Source organism: Doryrhamphus excisus, linkage group LG20 (assembly GCF_037039965.1).
Source record: "Doryrhamphus excisus strain RoL-2023G ecotype Guam linkage group LG20, RoL_Dexc_Guam_v1.1, whole genome shotgun sequence".
Classification (NCBI taxonomy): Eukaryota; Metazoa; Chordata; class Actinopteri; order Syngnathiformes; family Syngnathidae; genus Doryrhamphus; species Doryrhamphus excisus.
In genome coordinates this window covers 13663131-13680137 of record NC_136376.1, presented here as the reverse complement: position 1 = coordinate 13680137, position 17007 = coordinate 13663131, and the positions used below count along the sequence as shown (strand labels likewise).

At 39.7% G+C, this 17007-nt stretch overlaps 1 protein-coding gene across 3 annotated transcripts in view; it reads left to right on the top strand.

Annotated features, from left to right (window-relative positions):
• Window positions 1–16540, top strand: part of col21a1 (collagen, type XXI, alpha 1) — a 31685-nt gene extending 15145 nt beyond the window's left edge. For all 3 annotated transcript variants that reach the window (XM_058059155.2, XM_078787268.1, XM_078787269.1), the window contains 24 exons: window positions 500–673; window positions 2306–2383; window positions 2949–3032; window positions 3765–3827; window positions 3997–4050; window positions 4119–4172; window positions 4263–4316; window positions 6805–6858; window positions 6922–6975; window positions 7051–7104; window positions 7462–7515; window positions 10623–10667; window positions 10747–10800; window positions 10874–10927; window positions 11934–11987; window positions 12110–12181; window positions 12372–12407; window positions 13097–13141; window positions 13526–13558; window positions 13637–13783; window positions 13862–13916; window positions 14908–15099; window positions 15173–15250; window positions 15322–16540. In XM_058059155.2, coding sequence (XP_057915138.2) covers window positions 500–673; window positions 2306–2383; window positions 2949–3032; window positions 3765–3827; window positions 3997–4050; window positions 4119–4172; window positions 4263–4316; window positions 6805–6858; window positions 6922–6975; window positions 7051–7104; window positions 7462–7515; window positions 10623–10667; window positions 10747–10800; window positions 10874–10927; window positions 11934–11987; window positions 12110–12181; window positions 12372–12407; window positions 13097–13141; window positions 13526–13558; window positions 13637–13783; window positions 13862–13916; window positions 14908–15099; window positions 15173–15250; window positions 15322–15509 — 1830 coding nt within the window. In that variant the 3' untranslated portion in view covers window positions 15510–16540. The remainder of the gene's footprint in view (window positions 1–499; window positions 674–2305; window positions 2384–2948; window positions 3033–3764; window positions 3828–3996; window positions 4051–4118; window positions 4173–4262; window positions 4317–6804; window positions 6859–6921; window positions 6976–7050; window positions 7105–7461; window positions 7516–10622; window positions 10668–10746; window positions 10801–10873; window positions 10928–11933; window positions 11988–12109; window positions 12182–12371; window positions 12408–13096; window positions 13142–13525; window positions 13559–13636; window positions 13784–13861; window positions 13917–14907; window positions 15100–15172; window positions 15251–15321) is intronic.
• The last annotated feature ends 467 nt before the right edge of the window (window positions 16541–17007 follow it).

Below are 17007 nucleotides of genomic sequence, written 5' to 3'. Positions count from 1 at the left end.
ATGATAACAATTTTGCATTACAAAGATATTTCAAGAAAACAACCTGACCGGGTCATTTTTGACCCACTTATGGAAGGTTGGGGTAGTAACACAAAAACTACAATTTCTTAGAATGTATAAAAGGTAAGTTAAAAATGTGAATGGTATGATATCAACAACATGTTTTTAAGGAATACCTGGAACATGGAATGATAAACATATGAAAGATATTTCAAGAAAACAACCTGACCAGGTCATTTTTGACCCCCTTATGGAAGGTTGGGGTAGTAACACAAAAACAAAAATTTCTTAAAATGTATAGAAGGAAAGTTAAAAATGTGAATGGCATGATATCAAAAACATGTTTTTAAGGAATACCTGGAACATGGAATGATAAACATTTTTCATTACGAAGATATTTCAAGAAAACAACCTGACCGGGTCATTTTTGACCCACTTATGCATCTAAGGGTTAATGACAATTTTCTGTTTTTTCCCTTCAATTGTTCGATGGCCAAAGAAACTTTTTGATGAGAAATGGCATCAACTGCGACTGCTGGTCACTGAGGAAGATGTCACTTTGTATGTCGACGATCTGGAAATTGAATCTCTGTCCTTGGAGCCTCCTGTTGGCATTTTCATCAATGGAAAAACTCAAGTTGGAAAGTATGTCCGGAAAGAAACAACTGTTCCGGTAAGTACTGTCAGTATTAATAAAATGTATTTAAATAAAATAACAATTTTACAATACATTTTTTGTTAAAACATTGTATAACATGTTCTTTTCATGATTTTGTCCTATAATTATCAGTGGGCTTATGATAAACCTCTAGTTACGCAACAGTAGCAACAGCTGGCAGTTCAAAACTCCTCAGATACAGATGTAAACAATTTAGCTGTTTAGACTTGATTGTGGCAGTGGTTGCTATAATTATGGTCACTGGACTAAAATTACATACTACAGCCATTTCTATCCATCAGCATAAAAGGGTAATTTATGCTAAATAATACCGTACATGTCCAGGAAAAACAATTGTTGGGAATAGTCCAAAAAAATTGAAAACTCTGTTATCATGTTATCAACGTTATCATGTTGCTTTAGTAAGCTTCTTACTTCCATGGTCATCGATGTCAAATAGTCTGTGTCTGGACATTGTGGAACCAATTTACCAGGCCCCCCAATAAAATACCAAATAAAGACTTCTAATGATGGGTTTGTGTGCCATCATTTCCAAGCACAGTTTCATCACGTAGCTGCGTAGTGCTTCAATAGACCTTATTAAACTTCCTCAAATATTGGTTATCATAGCTGTCAACATTTGCAATTTTTATTCTTTTTTCAGAAAATTTGGAAAAACAAGCAAAATTATGGTCTTTATGGTGCTTTTATTTGGAAGGCCTGACTTTACTGACTACAAGATGAGATACACAAAGGATGCTCCAGTGTTGCAGAGCAGACCAGTAGACATTTTTCCCCCCCAGAATTGTTAATAAATAGGAAAAATATAGGAAACAATTCAAATGGGAGAGGGGTGGTAAATAAGGGCCAAATACGGGACTTCCAGTTAATTGGCAGGCATTTTGCTTCGTGAAACAAATAAGCACATTTCCCCAAATAGAGGTCTTCTTGTCCCCTCAATAAAAAAAAACTACATCACAACCAAAACAGTTACTGTGAACCGTCTATCACATTACATAAAGAATGTGATCATGTCACGCATCATCTTACCTGTATGTGATCTTCTGCTGTTGTAGTTACTTGCTCGCTCCACAGTGTGCATGCAGTTGTGGTTTCGGGTAGCCTTCAAATTAAGTCTGCCCTGTCTGCCAATGTTGTTGTTGTTGCTTACATGTTCATTATAAAAGACCCTTTACTTTTGTTTTCAACTCTCAAAATGATTCATACCCTGACAAAATGTTGAGTTCAGTAACTTGAATGAATGCATATTGATTGTAAGACCTGCTAGAGATATTATTGAAAGTATATAAATAAAAATATAATAACATTAATCACCATTTTCACTGGTTATTTTTACTTTTAGAATATTTTGTATCCCTGATCATTTTGGAAAGTTTAGAAGTGAAACAATATTTTCAGCAACTTAGAGATATAGAAATGGTATGACAGTGAATTCGTTTTGCTACTTTCTTGTGTCATTTCCTGTTCCTGAATAATTTGGGGCCAAATTGTAGACTGATTGAATAAATAATTTTGAAAATATAGAAAGCCAATTGTGTGACACCAGAGTAACACTATTTTGCAACTTCAGTTCGCTTCATTTACATCCCCTTTATGTATCTTTTTTTTTCTACCCATTATGTTCAGTTTGAAATCCAGAAGTTGCGCATCTACTGTGACCCTGAGCAGAATAACCGTGAGACTGCATGTGAAATACCGGGAGTGGTACGTAGAAGAGCCTCTAACTGGGTTGTCCTTGTATTTATTCTGTCCAACAGATAACTTCTTCTCACCTCCCGTTCACTCTTGACAATCACATCTGCTTCCACTCTGTAAACACACCACACGGTTTTATCATCAGTTAAATGTACACATGGCACCATATGATGTCGTCCCCCCATATTTACCTCTGGAATGGATCAGTGAAATTATATTATACATTGTAGTATTTGTTGGAGGGGGTCCAGCATTTTCTAATTTTATGTTTTACACCCATTTTTCAAAATATATTTTGTCCACTGTTGGAACAGTTATGGTGCTTCATCATTATTACCAGCGTTACCAAATTAGTAATGCAAGAGTAATACACTTGACACATCTGTTTTCCTATAACCACAGCTTCTCATTGACTTACTTACAAGGCAACTTATCAGTGAATGCACACATTAATTACACACATGCATTTTATAGTAAGCCTACAATAAAGCAAAATAAATTATTTTTACAAAACAATTTTTTGTGCACTAAACCTATAATGTACAATAAACGAGTCGTTTTGATGGCTCTGCAGTGTTCCAACAGTCCTGATTATGCTGAGCCTACTGAAGAACCTTGTGTTTGTCCTCCGGGACCTCCAGGACTTCCAGGAACGAAGGTCTGTTATTCCATATACTTTTTTTGGTTTTCTTTGAAATTTATTCCCAGAGTGCCTCACAAACTTTAGTCGCGGAGCCTTGTGTAACCCACACTAACCTCGCTCTTATGAGTTCCCATATGATACCAAAACCTAGCCTTGATACTGAAATGGAAATTGAATTTACAAGTTCTTTTAATGGGTCCTTCTGGGAACACCCAGGCTTGTGTGTCTGTCACTTTAATGCATGTGTGGCTCCAAGAACTACTATTAGCTTTTAGCCTTGTTTTTAGCTCTGAATGAATGTGTGGATATTGTATTTTAATGCATCGTTTACTCTGTTTTTATTCAACTCATTTTTTTTTCTTTTTTCTTCACTGTAAAGCGTCTTTGAAAACTCTGAAAAGTGCTATACAAATAAAAATTATTAAATATTTTTATTATTATTATTATTATTATTATTATTATTATTATTATTAAACATCCAAAAGGGGGACATTACCAACAAGAGCATAGCATAGCATAGCATAATAACATTATGCCAGGTGAGCCTTAAAAACCCTCTCCCACTAGCTGACAATCATTTTAAGATGTGAAGCGAAGCCTGCATTTTTGGGGGGGAGTCAATACAGGAGGCGTGCTCACATCCATGGGGAAGGAGACTTTTCATTCATTGTGTTTTTAATGACCTAGTTCTAGGGGGCTCCGTCAAACCCAGCATGACAATAAAAGCCTTCATCCTGTTTTTAATAGGGGGAACAGGGAAATGGAGGCAAATCAGGTCAGCCTGGACGTGTTGGTGCTGATGGTAAGCCTGTGAGTACTACATAGTTCAATATGCAAACATACAGAACAAACTGGTAACTCATTATATGTGATGAAAGAAAATGTTCTACTGTTTAATCATAGTGCGTAAAACCTGAGTCAATGACTCAATTTATAGGATTTCAATGCCCCATGAGGACGTATGTTCTTCCTATTGAAGGGCGTGCCTGGTTATAGAGGAAGTCCAGGGTTTCCAGGTCCACCTGGATTAAAGGTAATTGACATTTCAAGGTCAAGATCAATGAACTGACAAAATACAGTGTGAAATGTGTTGTTTGTCAGGGCCAACGTGGGGCAGATGGCTTGAAAGGGGATCAGGGGAGACCCGGTGTTTCGGTAGGAAGGTCAAAAAGCTCATTTGTGGCACTACTGTTCGTTCATCATCAACAGCTCCAATGATGAATATTTTGTAATACATTCACTCAGGGTGAAAGGGGTGTTCCGGGATTACCAGGACCACCTGGGCAACCGGGAGAGAAGGTAATAATACCAATAGTCATATCTAATACTAAAAGTCAGTCACTATCAGATCAGTTTTCAACGAGTCTGATGTATTACATATTATCATGCACAAAGTAGTGTCTATAGTAACTCAAGGTTCACACAAGGAAATGTGTATCATCCTCAGCCAACCAGGCAAGTCGCAGTACTGTAGCCTTGTATTACTGTACAACTTCTGTACTGACTTCTGATAAGTTACACAGTAAAACCACAATATAAAGGATCTAAACAATCACAGATTATTGTGCTGCCCCAAGTATAAAACGTTGTTATTATGCTATTATTATATTAAAAAGAAGGGTTGTGTTACAGAGATGAATACATACAAACCAACTGGTGCACCGAACCACCAGATTATATACAATCTGTTGTTTTACAGAGATCCAGTTATGATTATAATCCACATATGATCAAGGCCTGACATGTAGACGGTACATTGTGTCCAATGCAGCATCACAATGGGAGGGAATATTGAATGTTTGATTGCGATGAAACCAAACGATAAACACATCAGTGGAGGTTGCAGCTGTTGCAAATAAGTCCGCCTGTGTAGCTCCGGGAGAGAAAGGACTTTTAACCAAAATACAAGAAGCAAACATGTAGAGGATTTTGATCTCGTACCTCTTTGTAGTACTAACATTAGGTTCAAAGTCAACTGGATGCGATTCCGAAAGATAAAGTGGTGAATTAAGAGGAAAATCTCTGCAAGACACATTGACTGTTTGAACACTGCTGCATCAATCTCTCTTGTCGCCACATGTTTTCAATATAAAAGCAAATCCCCTGAGACCACAACACACTTTTCAGATTGAGTACGATTTGCTGACTTACTGAGTTTTGGTTCTGTTCAAGGTTTGTTACGTGGATGGGAGATTTTCCTAGCCTCTGTCGCCAAAATGCATTCTCATGTGGGATGCGTGGTCCAGGGCCTGCTCCAACTGGAGAGTGCTATGACTTATGTTGCGAATTGACGATTGAGAAAATTGACTGGAAATTGAACTAAACTTAACCCCTGTCCTATCCTAAGCTCGCTTTCTGCAGAACACATCCAAAGAGTTAATATGCGCATACCCACGGAAACTTACTGTACATAATTACTTCTTGAGAGTTTGAGGTACATATACATTTCTTATCACAGGCAACCAAAACATATCACACCCCCAAAGACAGGAGCCTGACAAGCTAATCGCTTTGACATCCACTCCCACTTTACGAGCCTCAGATGGCTGCAGAACAAATTAAAAGTATCAAGATGTTGACATCCTGTCCGGCAGCGTGGAGTCGGTGGTGCCTCAGGTGGATTACTGGCCACTTATCTGACAGGCATATCTGACCATGTTGGTATTAGAGCATCGGTTAAAGCGAAAAAGCGGTTGCAGTTATACTCTAATTTTGAAGCTGTAGGCATTCGCTATGATTTGTATCCAGACTTTCTTTTCAAACAGATCCTATTGATAGCTAGTGAAGCTATACATTCACACTGAGGTTTTAAACAGTATCACTGAAATCTCAGGAAAAGAATATGAATTATTCTTTCTTTTTTTTTAGTAATGGGTTCAAAGGTTGAAGAAATTGTTCTTTAGCCAGTAGATAAAGCCTTGAAACTCTCTGGCTGCGTAATAAAATGCAAAAGATGCCCCACGGGATACGGTGTAGTCATCTACAACTGTGAAATTGTAGTTTTACTTGCATTTTATGACAGGAGTGGCTGAAATATTTGGTCAACGTACGGCCAGGCTTGCTTGTGATCAAGAACAGCTACACTTGCTGTCCAATTTCATGTTATTTAGTCTTGTACTGATATTATATTGGCTTTAAAATAGCAATAAAAAGTCATCTTTTAAAATCCCATAATAAGACACGACGAGGTGAGCGTTGACAGACTTTCTGGGGATTTTCCATGATATATAGACGACTACCGTTGCCAAATCATGCAGGAACTTCAGCAGCATGTGCCTTTGCTAGTTCTAATATAGTACGGCCACCCAAGGCTTGAAAGTTTGGTTTCCTGGCAGAGGTTGTGTGTAGATCGAATATTGGTTTATGAAAATACAGAAAGTCCAAAGGCAACAGAAATGCAGTTTAATCAGGTCATACGGCCATCAAACTGTGGACTGGAGCCTTAAGCCACTGCAAGGCAGGTAGACTTCAACAGACACTATGTGAAAATGCAGTAGCACGTGAACTTTATCGCATGATTAATATTTATAAAACAGGTGCACTCAGTTAACACCAAGAGTCGATTCAATTCCAATACCATTAGCCCTGTCTATTGTATTTGTAGCCCCATACAGGAGGAAGAATAGGCATATAAAGACATCACTGGCAGTACAACCGGCTACAACAATTAAAGCTGTCACTGGTTGGGTTTCCCGCACTAATTATGGAATCACCGATCAGACCCAGAATTTCAGCAATGATTTCCTCATCATAACAAGCCTAAATCTAAATCGTTTCTCCCTCTCAGGGTCCAGTTGGATTACCAGGACGATCAGGGATGCCAGGTGAAGCTGGCCAAATGGTGAGAGAGTTGACACTAATTCAGTCAATGAATGTAGTTGTTCACACTGGATGTCATTTACAGGGAGCCAAAGGGAGTATGGGACCTCCCGGGCCTTCGGGTTATAGAGGAGCAACTGTATGTATTGATATTAAAATAATATTACAACCCAACCATCTACTAGTATGTCAAACCAGGTTGCTGTCTTTACAGGGCCAGGCTGGCAGAGATGGAAAGGACGGACCTCCCGGGCCCCTTGGTCAAAAGGTCCTATTTCATTCTACGGTGCAAAGATCACAAGCAGTTTGGCAAAGTGTGCATGTTCCTAGAAGACTTTGGTGTTCCCAAAAGTTTAGTCGTTGAGGTTTGGCAGCTATGGGAATGCAGTCACAAAGATCTGGCGAGACGTTTTCTCCCAGTTAGTGCAGTTCACAATACATGTGGGGATAATCATCTAAAATTGAAGTATGTGACTCATTGAATGTAAACAGGTTAATATTATGTTTACACAGTCTTAGAACCTTCCAAGTCAAAGTTATTACTTATGTGCAAATACTTTTTATATGTCTTTATAGGTCTAGTTCATCAGCTGTTGTTCATCAACATTTTTTTGCTCTGTTGTAGGGAGAAACTGGGGTCAGCGGTATCCCCGGTGCTGATGGAAGGGCAGGCCATCCAGTGAGTCATAACTGCAGTGTTAGCTATTTTGCAGGATATTCTTTTCATTTACCGTACTTCCTAAAATAGTGGATTTGCCTTTAGTACAGGGTTTCCCAAACAAGACTAAAATACATCATGTATCACCATAACATGGATATACAGAACAATGTCTGTCAGAAAAGTTCCAGGACTGGTATATTTCAAATCCAAACTACAAAGTTTTCCCCTTAGAAATAAGTCTAACACTTTCCCAACCTTGTGTGACACGCCCTCATACACTCCTGAAAGGATTCTTCCGGGATCCTCTGCTGCTCCCTCATCCATTTTAATGTCATCCACGTCTTCAAAACAGGTCTTCTTGTTGACCCCCTTGAGTATGGGAAAGGCGAAAAAAATATCACACATAACCAGGTTGGTAGGGAGGGTGCTTCAGAATGGCAATGTTCCTCTCAGCTGTCGGCTTTTCGTGCACTGAATGATATAAGTACAGTAAAGTCTTGTTATATCGAAGTACTGCTTATTACGATACTATTTTCATTTCCCGGCAAATTTCTAGTCTTTTATGATATAATTAGTTCCGTTAGTACGATACCCGGTTATTATGATAATCCGGTTACTATGATGCCCTTTTCATCTCCCGCCAGCCAATTTGGTCTGCTTATATCCATACAAAAGCAGCTTAAATCAATCTTTGCTTAAGGATTTCAATACCAAAAAAAAACACGGCGAACGGCTGCTTCCAGTCAACTTTATTTTTCACACTTCCACCACCAGAGCGCAGCACACACACCGATTCCCGCACTTCCTGGTTCACAGGTCATGCTCAACCCGCCCCACATAGCTGGCCAAACACATGCCTGCAACAGAAGAACCAACTGACATAGCATACAGACCTATTCCAACGAAGACACAAGCGTACAAATACATGTATTTAATTGTGTTGTATTCAGATATCTTTTTATCGCTTGCAATAATCACTGTTTTTCATATGTACATGCTGGCGTTCGTGGTTTCTCTCGTGTGTATAGATTCTATACACACGAGAGAAACCACGAACGCAGTTGGTTCTTCTGTTGCAGGCATGTGTTTGGCCAGCTATGTGGGGCGGGTTGAGCATGACCTGTGAACCAGGAAGTGCAGGAATCGGTGTGTGTGCTGCGCTCTGGTGGTGGAAGTGTGGAAAATAAAGTTGACTGGAAGCAGCCGTTCGCCGTGTTCTTTTTTGGTATTGAAATCCTTAAGCAAAGATTGATTTAAGCTGCTCGACATTGTTCTATACTATAGAACAATGTCGAGTGCATTATTGCCCACTTTTAATGCAGTTCGGCGCAGGATCGGATATATCGACAGTCCGGTTATATCGCTATTTTTTCAGACTCCCGACAATATCGATATAACGAGACTTTACTGTACCTGTGTAGGTGACTGGTTGATCATCTGGAATGCAATCAACGTCAACGTTCCTGGACACACCTCGTATACTGTACTAATACAAATGATGCAAGCATGCATGTTTCTTACAAAACACATCCATCAAAAAGCTCTTTGTGAAGACATTGCAACCTTGACCCATTTAGGATCCTGACCCTCTGGGAAACATTATAGTCACTATGGACTCCTGTAAATCCAATTTTTGGCAGGATGAGTCAATCTTCTTCAAATATAGAAATATACCCCCTCAAATACTCTCCTAGTAATCAAAACAGCAGCACCTACAGAGGCATGTAAACAATGTTTTTTCAAACAAGCTCTCGAGGAACGATATTTTGTTATCTGGAGACATTCTATGTCTCCAGATACTTACTCCGTGTTCCGCCATGTGCAAATGAAGCATGCATAACGTAGTCTTCACAGGCCTCTTGACAACACAATGTGATACTTCTCTGAATAAGCATCTCCAAGGACATCAAAACCTGCTGAGAACAGTAAATGCTGCTGGGATGGTTTTTGATTGTCGTTTGACAGCAGCGATGAGTACAGAGAGTACCCCTGACAACGTCTAACTGGAGGGGTATTTCCCCTGTAAAGTATCCCAGGATAACCTTGTTATGTAAAGCAGAGAAAGAAGGTCTTTGGCTCTAATCGAAAGCCATGAAATGACTAATCGAGGGAAAGCTCTGGCAAATCTGTTTTAGGAAGAAAGTGTTTCAACTGGGCCACAATCCCCCTGCTCATGATTGGAAGTCTTGTCCAAAGTCTAGGATGGGTCTATAAAACATGACTCAGTTGCTCCACAAGGCTACAGGCCATCTCCCCCCAACTCACACAAGAACAAAGAGGCTATGCACAGAGCCGGATTCAGTGCAATACATCCTCAATTTGCTCAATCGAATTGTCCACCTATAGATCGTGAATGATCATGAATGTACGTACATTGTCTGTTGACTTGTCTGTCTGATAGGCCATTCTGATCAGTGTTGTTAAATATGTCAAATATACCTTATATTTTGGAGTCCCAGTCAGGGGCTTCCATGTCAGCATCTGGAAGGCTTTATCTGGGTAGAAAACGACAACAAAAAAATCTTCTCTCTGGGGTTCGTGGCAACGTTGCTCACCACAAAAATGTTCAGTGTGTTTCTTTTATTGCATTTATATTGCTGTGATTGTTTTTTCCCATGTGAATTCTAAATAGCAGTTGATTTGTGTCAGATTCTGCACACTATACCATCTAATTACATCATCTTCATCTATCATAATCTTTTGTTACATAATATAATTACAATTACAATTACTAGCTTTTGTTGGGAGGTGATTTCATGACACAGTCACCAAGATAGTAATAAAAAAATTTATAATTTATTTTATTTTTTTGTTAAAATTTTTAAAAGGGTGATGTTAATGAGGAAAAATTTCCAGGACTTGACCGAGAATTGAGCTTTCAGTAATGTAGCAACAAAAGCAATAAACATGGAAACTCTGTAAAATATGGCTAATGTAAAATTATGTATAATAATGTAAAAGTTGGAATCCGTAATAAGAAGGTAATTTTTTTACACATTCAGCCGGGATGACTAGACAATTTATTGTTTTGGATTTGTACTCAACAGGGGTTAAGATTCCCGTTTATAATATTCGGACTTGTGATTCTTAAATAATCCAATCCCATGTATTTCCCCCTGTATTAGGGCATGCCCGGTTTACCTGGGATAGCAGGTCTCATGGGACAGAAAGTAAGTTGTAGCCTTGGCCTTAGTCGAATAAATGCTATTTCTTTAGTATCACGTGTGACAAATGTTGTTTTCTATGAAGGGCGAGGCTGGATTTCCTGGATCAAGAGGCCCCCAGGGATCAGAAGGCCCACCTGTGAGTGCAATGAATAAAACACCAAAGTAGTTCTCAACCGTTCTCCAATATGGATGTTTTTAATTTTCTACAGGGGGAGATGGGTCCAACTGGTCTGCCTGGTTTAAATGGACCAGTCGGCCCAAAGGTATCCATTTTTTTCATTCGCAGCCTAGTTAAACCTGACAGGGAATATGAACTGTATGTGTGCCTCAGTGATGTACGGTAAGGTTCATGACTGGTGAGGCGCTCATACTGCTTAGTCCCATGTCTTTTTTTATCCACTGAAGAACATGTCCCTTCTGTTTATCTGTACACGAAGTACATAATGTATGCCCTGTCTGTCTCCAACAAAAGTTCTGATACTTAGTTGTAATCTGATCACCTCCTGGCGAGCTTTGATATAGTGTATAATCCTCAATCTATTATTATCTATTATGTATTATTCATTTCATTCAGTAGCGCATAAAATGTAGCTGAGGAAACCTGCTGGTTCCTCTCTTGGAAGGACAGCAGTGACAAGCACTTTTGAGCACGCCAATGCAAGCGCATCCCTTATGACATGTCTAATTAGCGAAAATAATAATGTCACACGGTGGTGAGTGGTTAGCATGTTAGACCTGAGTTCGAATCTCTGTTTGGATATCTCTGTGTGCATGCGTGGGTTTCTCCGGGTACTCCGGTTTCCTCCCACATTCCAAAAACATGCTAGGTTAATTGGTGACTCCAAATTGTCCATAGGTATGAATGTGAGTGTGAATGGTTGTTTGTCTATATGTGCCCTGTGATTGGCTGGTCACCAGTCCAGGGTCCTCCCTCTCAGCCTCTCTCCCGGTCAGCTGGGATAGGCTCCAGCATACCCCTGTGACCCGAGTGAGGATTAGGTGGCATAGAAGATGCATGGATGATGTCACACATTAAATACGTTAATCGTCATGGTTCAAATCACCGAGTGCATTCAGGCGGTAGGCAGGACCTGTGCACTAAGCCAAGGAGATAAGAAAGCATAAGATAAGAAAGAAAATACAGTTCAATTGACAAATATTAACAATATGTGTTTTTTTTCATGATTCACTCTTCCTCGCCTGCCTCCCCTGACTGGTGTGCATGCTATATGTACAATGCGGTTTTCCTACGTGTACCTTTTTTTGCAGGGCAGTAAAGGTGAAAGTGGAAGTCCGGGCAAACAAGGAACAGCAGGTTCTATGGTATGCTGTTATGTCAATTATGTACCGTGAACATAATTGTGCTTTGTGATGTCATTACGCACTGATGCATTTCCACAGCAATTACCTTTTTTTGTAAATTCCCTTTGCAATGTCTTTAAAAGGGCAGACCAGGGGAGCCGGGACAAGCGGGGCAGCCAGGACACCAAGGGCAGCCTGGCATAATGGGAAGCAAGGTACTACAGTAACACTGGCCATTACTACTAAGATCATTACAGCTAATGAAGGCCACTATGACTAATATACAGAACATCCTGTGCAACAACATCATTCTGTTATTCCATTGTATGGTACATCATATAAAAGTCTTGCCCTATAATATGTGTCACATGTCTTGTAAATGTACTTTCATGTCTTTTCTGTTAGGGGGACCGGGGACACACGGGTGAAAGAGGACAGATGGTAAGACTGTGTACAAATTATATATCTATAATGGGAATAGCCTTGTGTAGTGTCAAACACAGTGATTCATAGGTTTGCGAACACATCACCAACTTTGTGCATCCCATAATCAGTTCCCAGTTCCACATGTCCAAAAGGAGTAGGAAGAAGCAAAGCTTATTAAATCCTACCTCTCCATCTGGTACTTTTACAATCAGTAACTGTTACATTTGTTCACTTCCTGCTTTCCTAATATAGTTTTTTTTTTTTTTTTTAATTTTTGTCACGTACCGAAGTACTCGGTGATATGAGCATCCAATGCCATAATGGGTACCATAGTAACTGTCAATATAGTGATATATATAGCACATCATGACTGGTTCAAGACTCTTCATCCTTGTATTTAGCAAACATCAACTGCTTGTATTGTTTCTTGAATTGGCTCATCGTTGTGCATTGTTTGATTTCCTTACTCAATCCATTCCATAGTTTGATTCCACATACTGAAATGCTATGGCTAGCATAACGTAGTTCTGGCATAGAAGTGTTTCAAATTTTGTTATTTGGGAATTATTTGGGAAAAATAAATTGTACTTCATTTTAATAATGTTTTAGACTTATATGGCACTTTTCAGGATACTCAATATTTAATTATGTGTCAATTTTTAAAGAGCTTTAGAATGTCCTTGTGTTTCATGTTGTGACGTAAGGGAATAAAAGGTGAAAAAGGAGATGACGGCAGACCAGGCAACCACGTAAGTTGTCTTTTTTTATTACCTTCAGTATTTACTATATGATGACTTATGACGATATGTAAAGTGTATAATAGTTGCGTGTGTATGTGTCAGGTCTACATTATTGCTGAAAAGTGGCATTCTTTGGTATATAGCTGCAATTTTTCACATTGCCAGAAGGGGTCACTAGACTAAAAGTGGTTAAGCCTAGAGTACTGTATTGTACTTCATTTCAGTATTATTTCACAGAGCTCCTCATTGCCTTCCTTTAAAATAAATGCAGTCGTTTTTTCATTTGTTATTTGCAGTTTTGCCAGAAAGATCTAAAATCTTGTCACAGCCAAATTTAGTACTGATGAGATGGTGAGTTGCTCTTTTAAACTTTTAAATCCTTTTTTTGGACAGGGGTTACCAGGTCTGCAGGGCCTTAAGGGGGAGGTATGTGTACCTAATCTTTTGGGAAACCTCCACCCAATTTGACATTCACTGCTATCATTGACCTTGTGTTTTTGCTAGAAAGGGACAACAGGGGATCCAGGCGAAAGAGGTCAAGAAGGGCAAATGGGACGGCCTGGACAGCCGGGTCAGACAGGCCACCCGGGACTTCGAGGGCCTCGGGGAGATGCAGGACCTCCTGGCCAAGCTGGACCTGCAGGAAGATCTGTAATGTTGCTCACACGTCCACCTACTGTGCCTTGTGGACGATATTTATGATCATGTTTGTGATTTTTGGTTTTACAGGCCAGCGCAGTTTCTGACTTGCACATTCGCCAAGTTTGCAGAGAGATTCTTCAGTGTGAGTTTATCTGTTTTACTCCATCATCTTTGTTGAAAAATATATTAGAAAATGATGCTGTTTCATGGTTGAAGTAAAAAAATGCACATTTGTTGCCTAAATTAAGCATTTTCAATAAAAAATGGCTAAAATAAGTAAAATACAAATATAAGGATATGTATTCAAAGATGTTGGGATATGTAGTATTCTACACTGGTCACTAGGTGGCGGTCATGTTACTGTAATGTTTGGTGAGACACCGACTACCAGACTTGATTGCTGCAACAACAAGCTTTTATTGCAGGTTTGACTGATCTCAGAACAGGCACAATAATCCCGAGCACAAACTGCTGTTGCAGCCGTAACCCACTCCAGCCTAAAACTCAAGTCTGAACCCCAACGTCACTTCCTGTTAACACCACCTTAACATATTCACAAGTTTTGTATTTATTTATTCATGTGTTACATAGAGCTTGGTAAATAGGATATTTTCTATTATTATGTGTACTATATTGGGTAATATGAGTGTAAATGTGACTATAGGGGTGTTATTTCATGTCTGGGAAGCTCTAGTAATGTGAAAAACCCTCAGGACAGTCCAGCAAATCTAACAACAGTGCATCCATCCATACATTTCCTATACCGCTTATCCTCATGAGGGTCACGGGGGGGGCACATCTAGACAAACAACCATTCACACTCACATTCATACCTATGGACAATTTGGAGTCACCAATTAACCTAGCATGTTTTTGGAATGTGGGAGGAAACCAGAGTACCCGGAGAAAACCGGCATGTATGGGGAGAACATGCAAACTCCATACACAAATGCCCGAATGGGGAATCGAACCCAGCTGTGTGGCCTGCACGCGAACCACTCGGCCCGCAGCAGTGCATGTTTTGACAAACTTTGCAGTGGTGTACAAGTGGAAGAGTTAACTTGGACAAATAAATCCATAGGTTCTTGTAAACAACTTTCTATATTTACATTTATATTTATTTATTGTCATAGCTGAACTGCCCTCCATGCTGCTGAGCCACCAATCGAGCAGCTGTGCCGCCTGCCACGGCCATCCTGGATTACCTGGAGTTCCGGGTGATTCAGGACCTCCAGGCATCAGGGGACTTCCTGGCATGGCGGGGTCCAGGGGACAGCCAGGCTACCCAGGTCGTCCAGGGCGACCTGGTATTAACGGGCTTAAAGGTAAAAGCAACATTCTATCGCTTTTTTGTTTTTTTTGTATAAAGCATGTTAAAAAGGATAATTGTGCTTGTAGGTGAACCTGGTCTGAAGGGTGAAAGTGGAAGCCCAGGACGAACCACACACGGTGATCAAGGACCACCTGGACCTCCAGGTAGGACATGTCCATCAACTTCCTCACACCAGTTTCCACACATAATGCTACCCCAATTTTTACCTTAACAGGTCCTGCCGGTCCTCATGGCTATGGCAAAGCGGGTAGTCCGGGTAAGCCTGGGCTGCCTGGTCAAAACGGGGTGGAGGGTAAAAGTGGTAATCCCGGTATTCCTGGACAACCTGGGGTGTGTGATCCATCCTTATGTTACGGTAGCATGATGAGGCGGGTCCAATACAGTAAAGGACCAAACTATTAACACCAGTGTGGAGATGGTGTGAAACAAGCCGAGCCATTCTCAGGAACATCTCAACTTTTACCATAACAAATGGACCTCTCCATCACATTTTGTTGATTTGTAACTATTAAGAAGATCTGCTCATGTTCATGATAAACATGTTGGGTGTTTAGAGGCTGAGCTCATATTGCCCCCTAGTGACAGATTGCTGTATGATGGGCCCGGGGTTGAAGATCAGTGGTCCTCAAACTGTTTTTAAATTATACCCTAAATGTATTCAGAAAGTCACCTCGTCATCGTTTAAAGTTAGAAACCCTTTGAGAAACACTGATCACCTTCCACGATCTGTGACATTTGTTTCCAAAACCACTGTAAAGGTTCCTGTTGCTCATGAACCCACATCGTTTTGCTCCGAAAGCATTCATTCCGACTAAAGCTTCTTTGGAATTTTGCCCATCATCCACAATCCTTACACGAGACACGCACGTCCTTTTTCTGTGTATTATAAAGACACACAAACAGATAAAAATAGAGCTAAGAATGCACCCAATGGGAAACACATTTCGCCATTAAAAAAGCGCCAACAGCACCCCATTTGCATATCATGTGACGTGCATATACAAACATAAAAATGGCTGTATGCATATACGTATATAAAACCATAAAACCTAGTTGGAGGTTTTTGGGGGGGTTTTAATAGCAGTCTTTACAGGTGTGTCCCTTTATGTGTATCTGCTCTTTTGACCGCTTTGTATATCTTTATAACACACCCAAAAGAGGAAGACGTGTATTCATGTCTCACATATGGATTGTGGCTGATGGGCACAATTTAAAAAAAAATTAAAAAAAAAACTTTTCTATGCAATCACCATGGTTGGCGATTACCAATGTTCTACTTAAAGGGTCAATTATTATTAGGGTCCATCATATTATTATTATGAAATTATGTCTTCTTATACCCCTCAGGCCCTTCATTACTGTAGCAAGTATTTTTTATTATTTATAATTGTGAGTCTGTTGATTTTTAGCATTGCAATTTATATTTGTGTAAACCTTATTTTCAATCTTATCCAAATTAAACAATTCTTTTTTCCAAGACTCCATCATCCACTATTTATTGCAGGGGTGTCCAATGTGCGGCCCGGGGGCTATTTATGGCCCCTTTTGTTTTTATTAATCGGCCCTTAAGACATTAATATTGTACACATGATGAAAATATTTCATCATGATTAATCACATTTGAGGCATAGTTAACTTACAGTTAATCACATGTAATCACAGATGGAAATACATTTTTATGTATAATAAGTAGGGGAACATTTTTTGTGGTAAACGATTTGATGTGTGACTACAACGATAATGTAAAAGGATATCAAATTCCCAACTATGGGCCATTATTTAAAACAATACAGTCAGCAAGGATATTTTTGGATTACTATTCTGTATTATTAGCATATTAGCTCTTAAACTTGCCCACAAACGTTCAGCAAATACAAAATGTGAGCAAGTGATCAGCTCA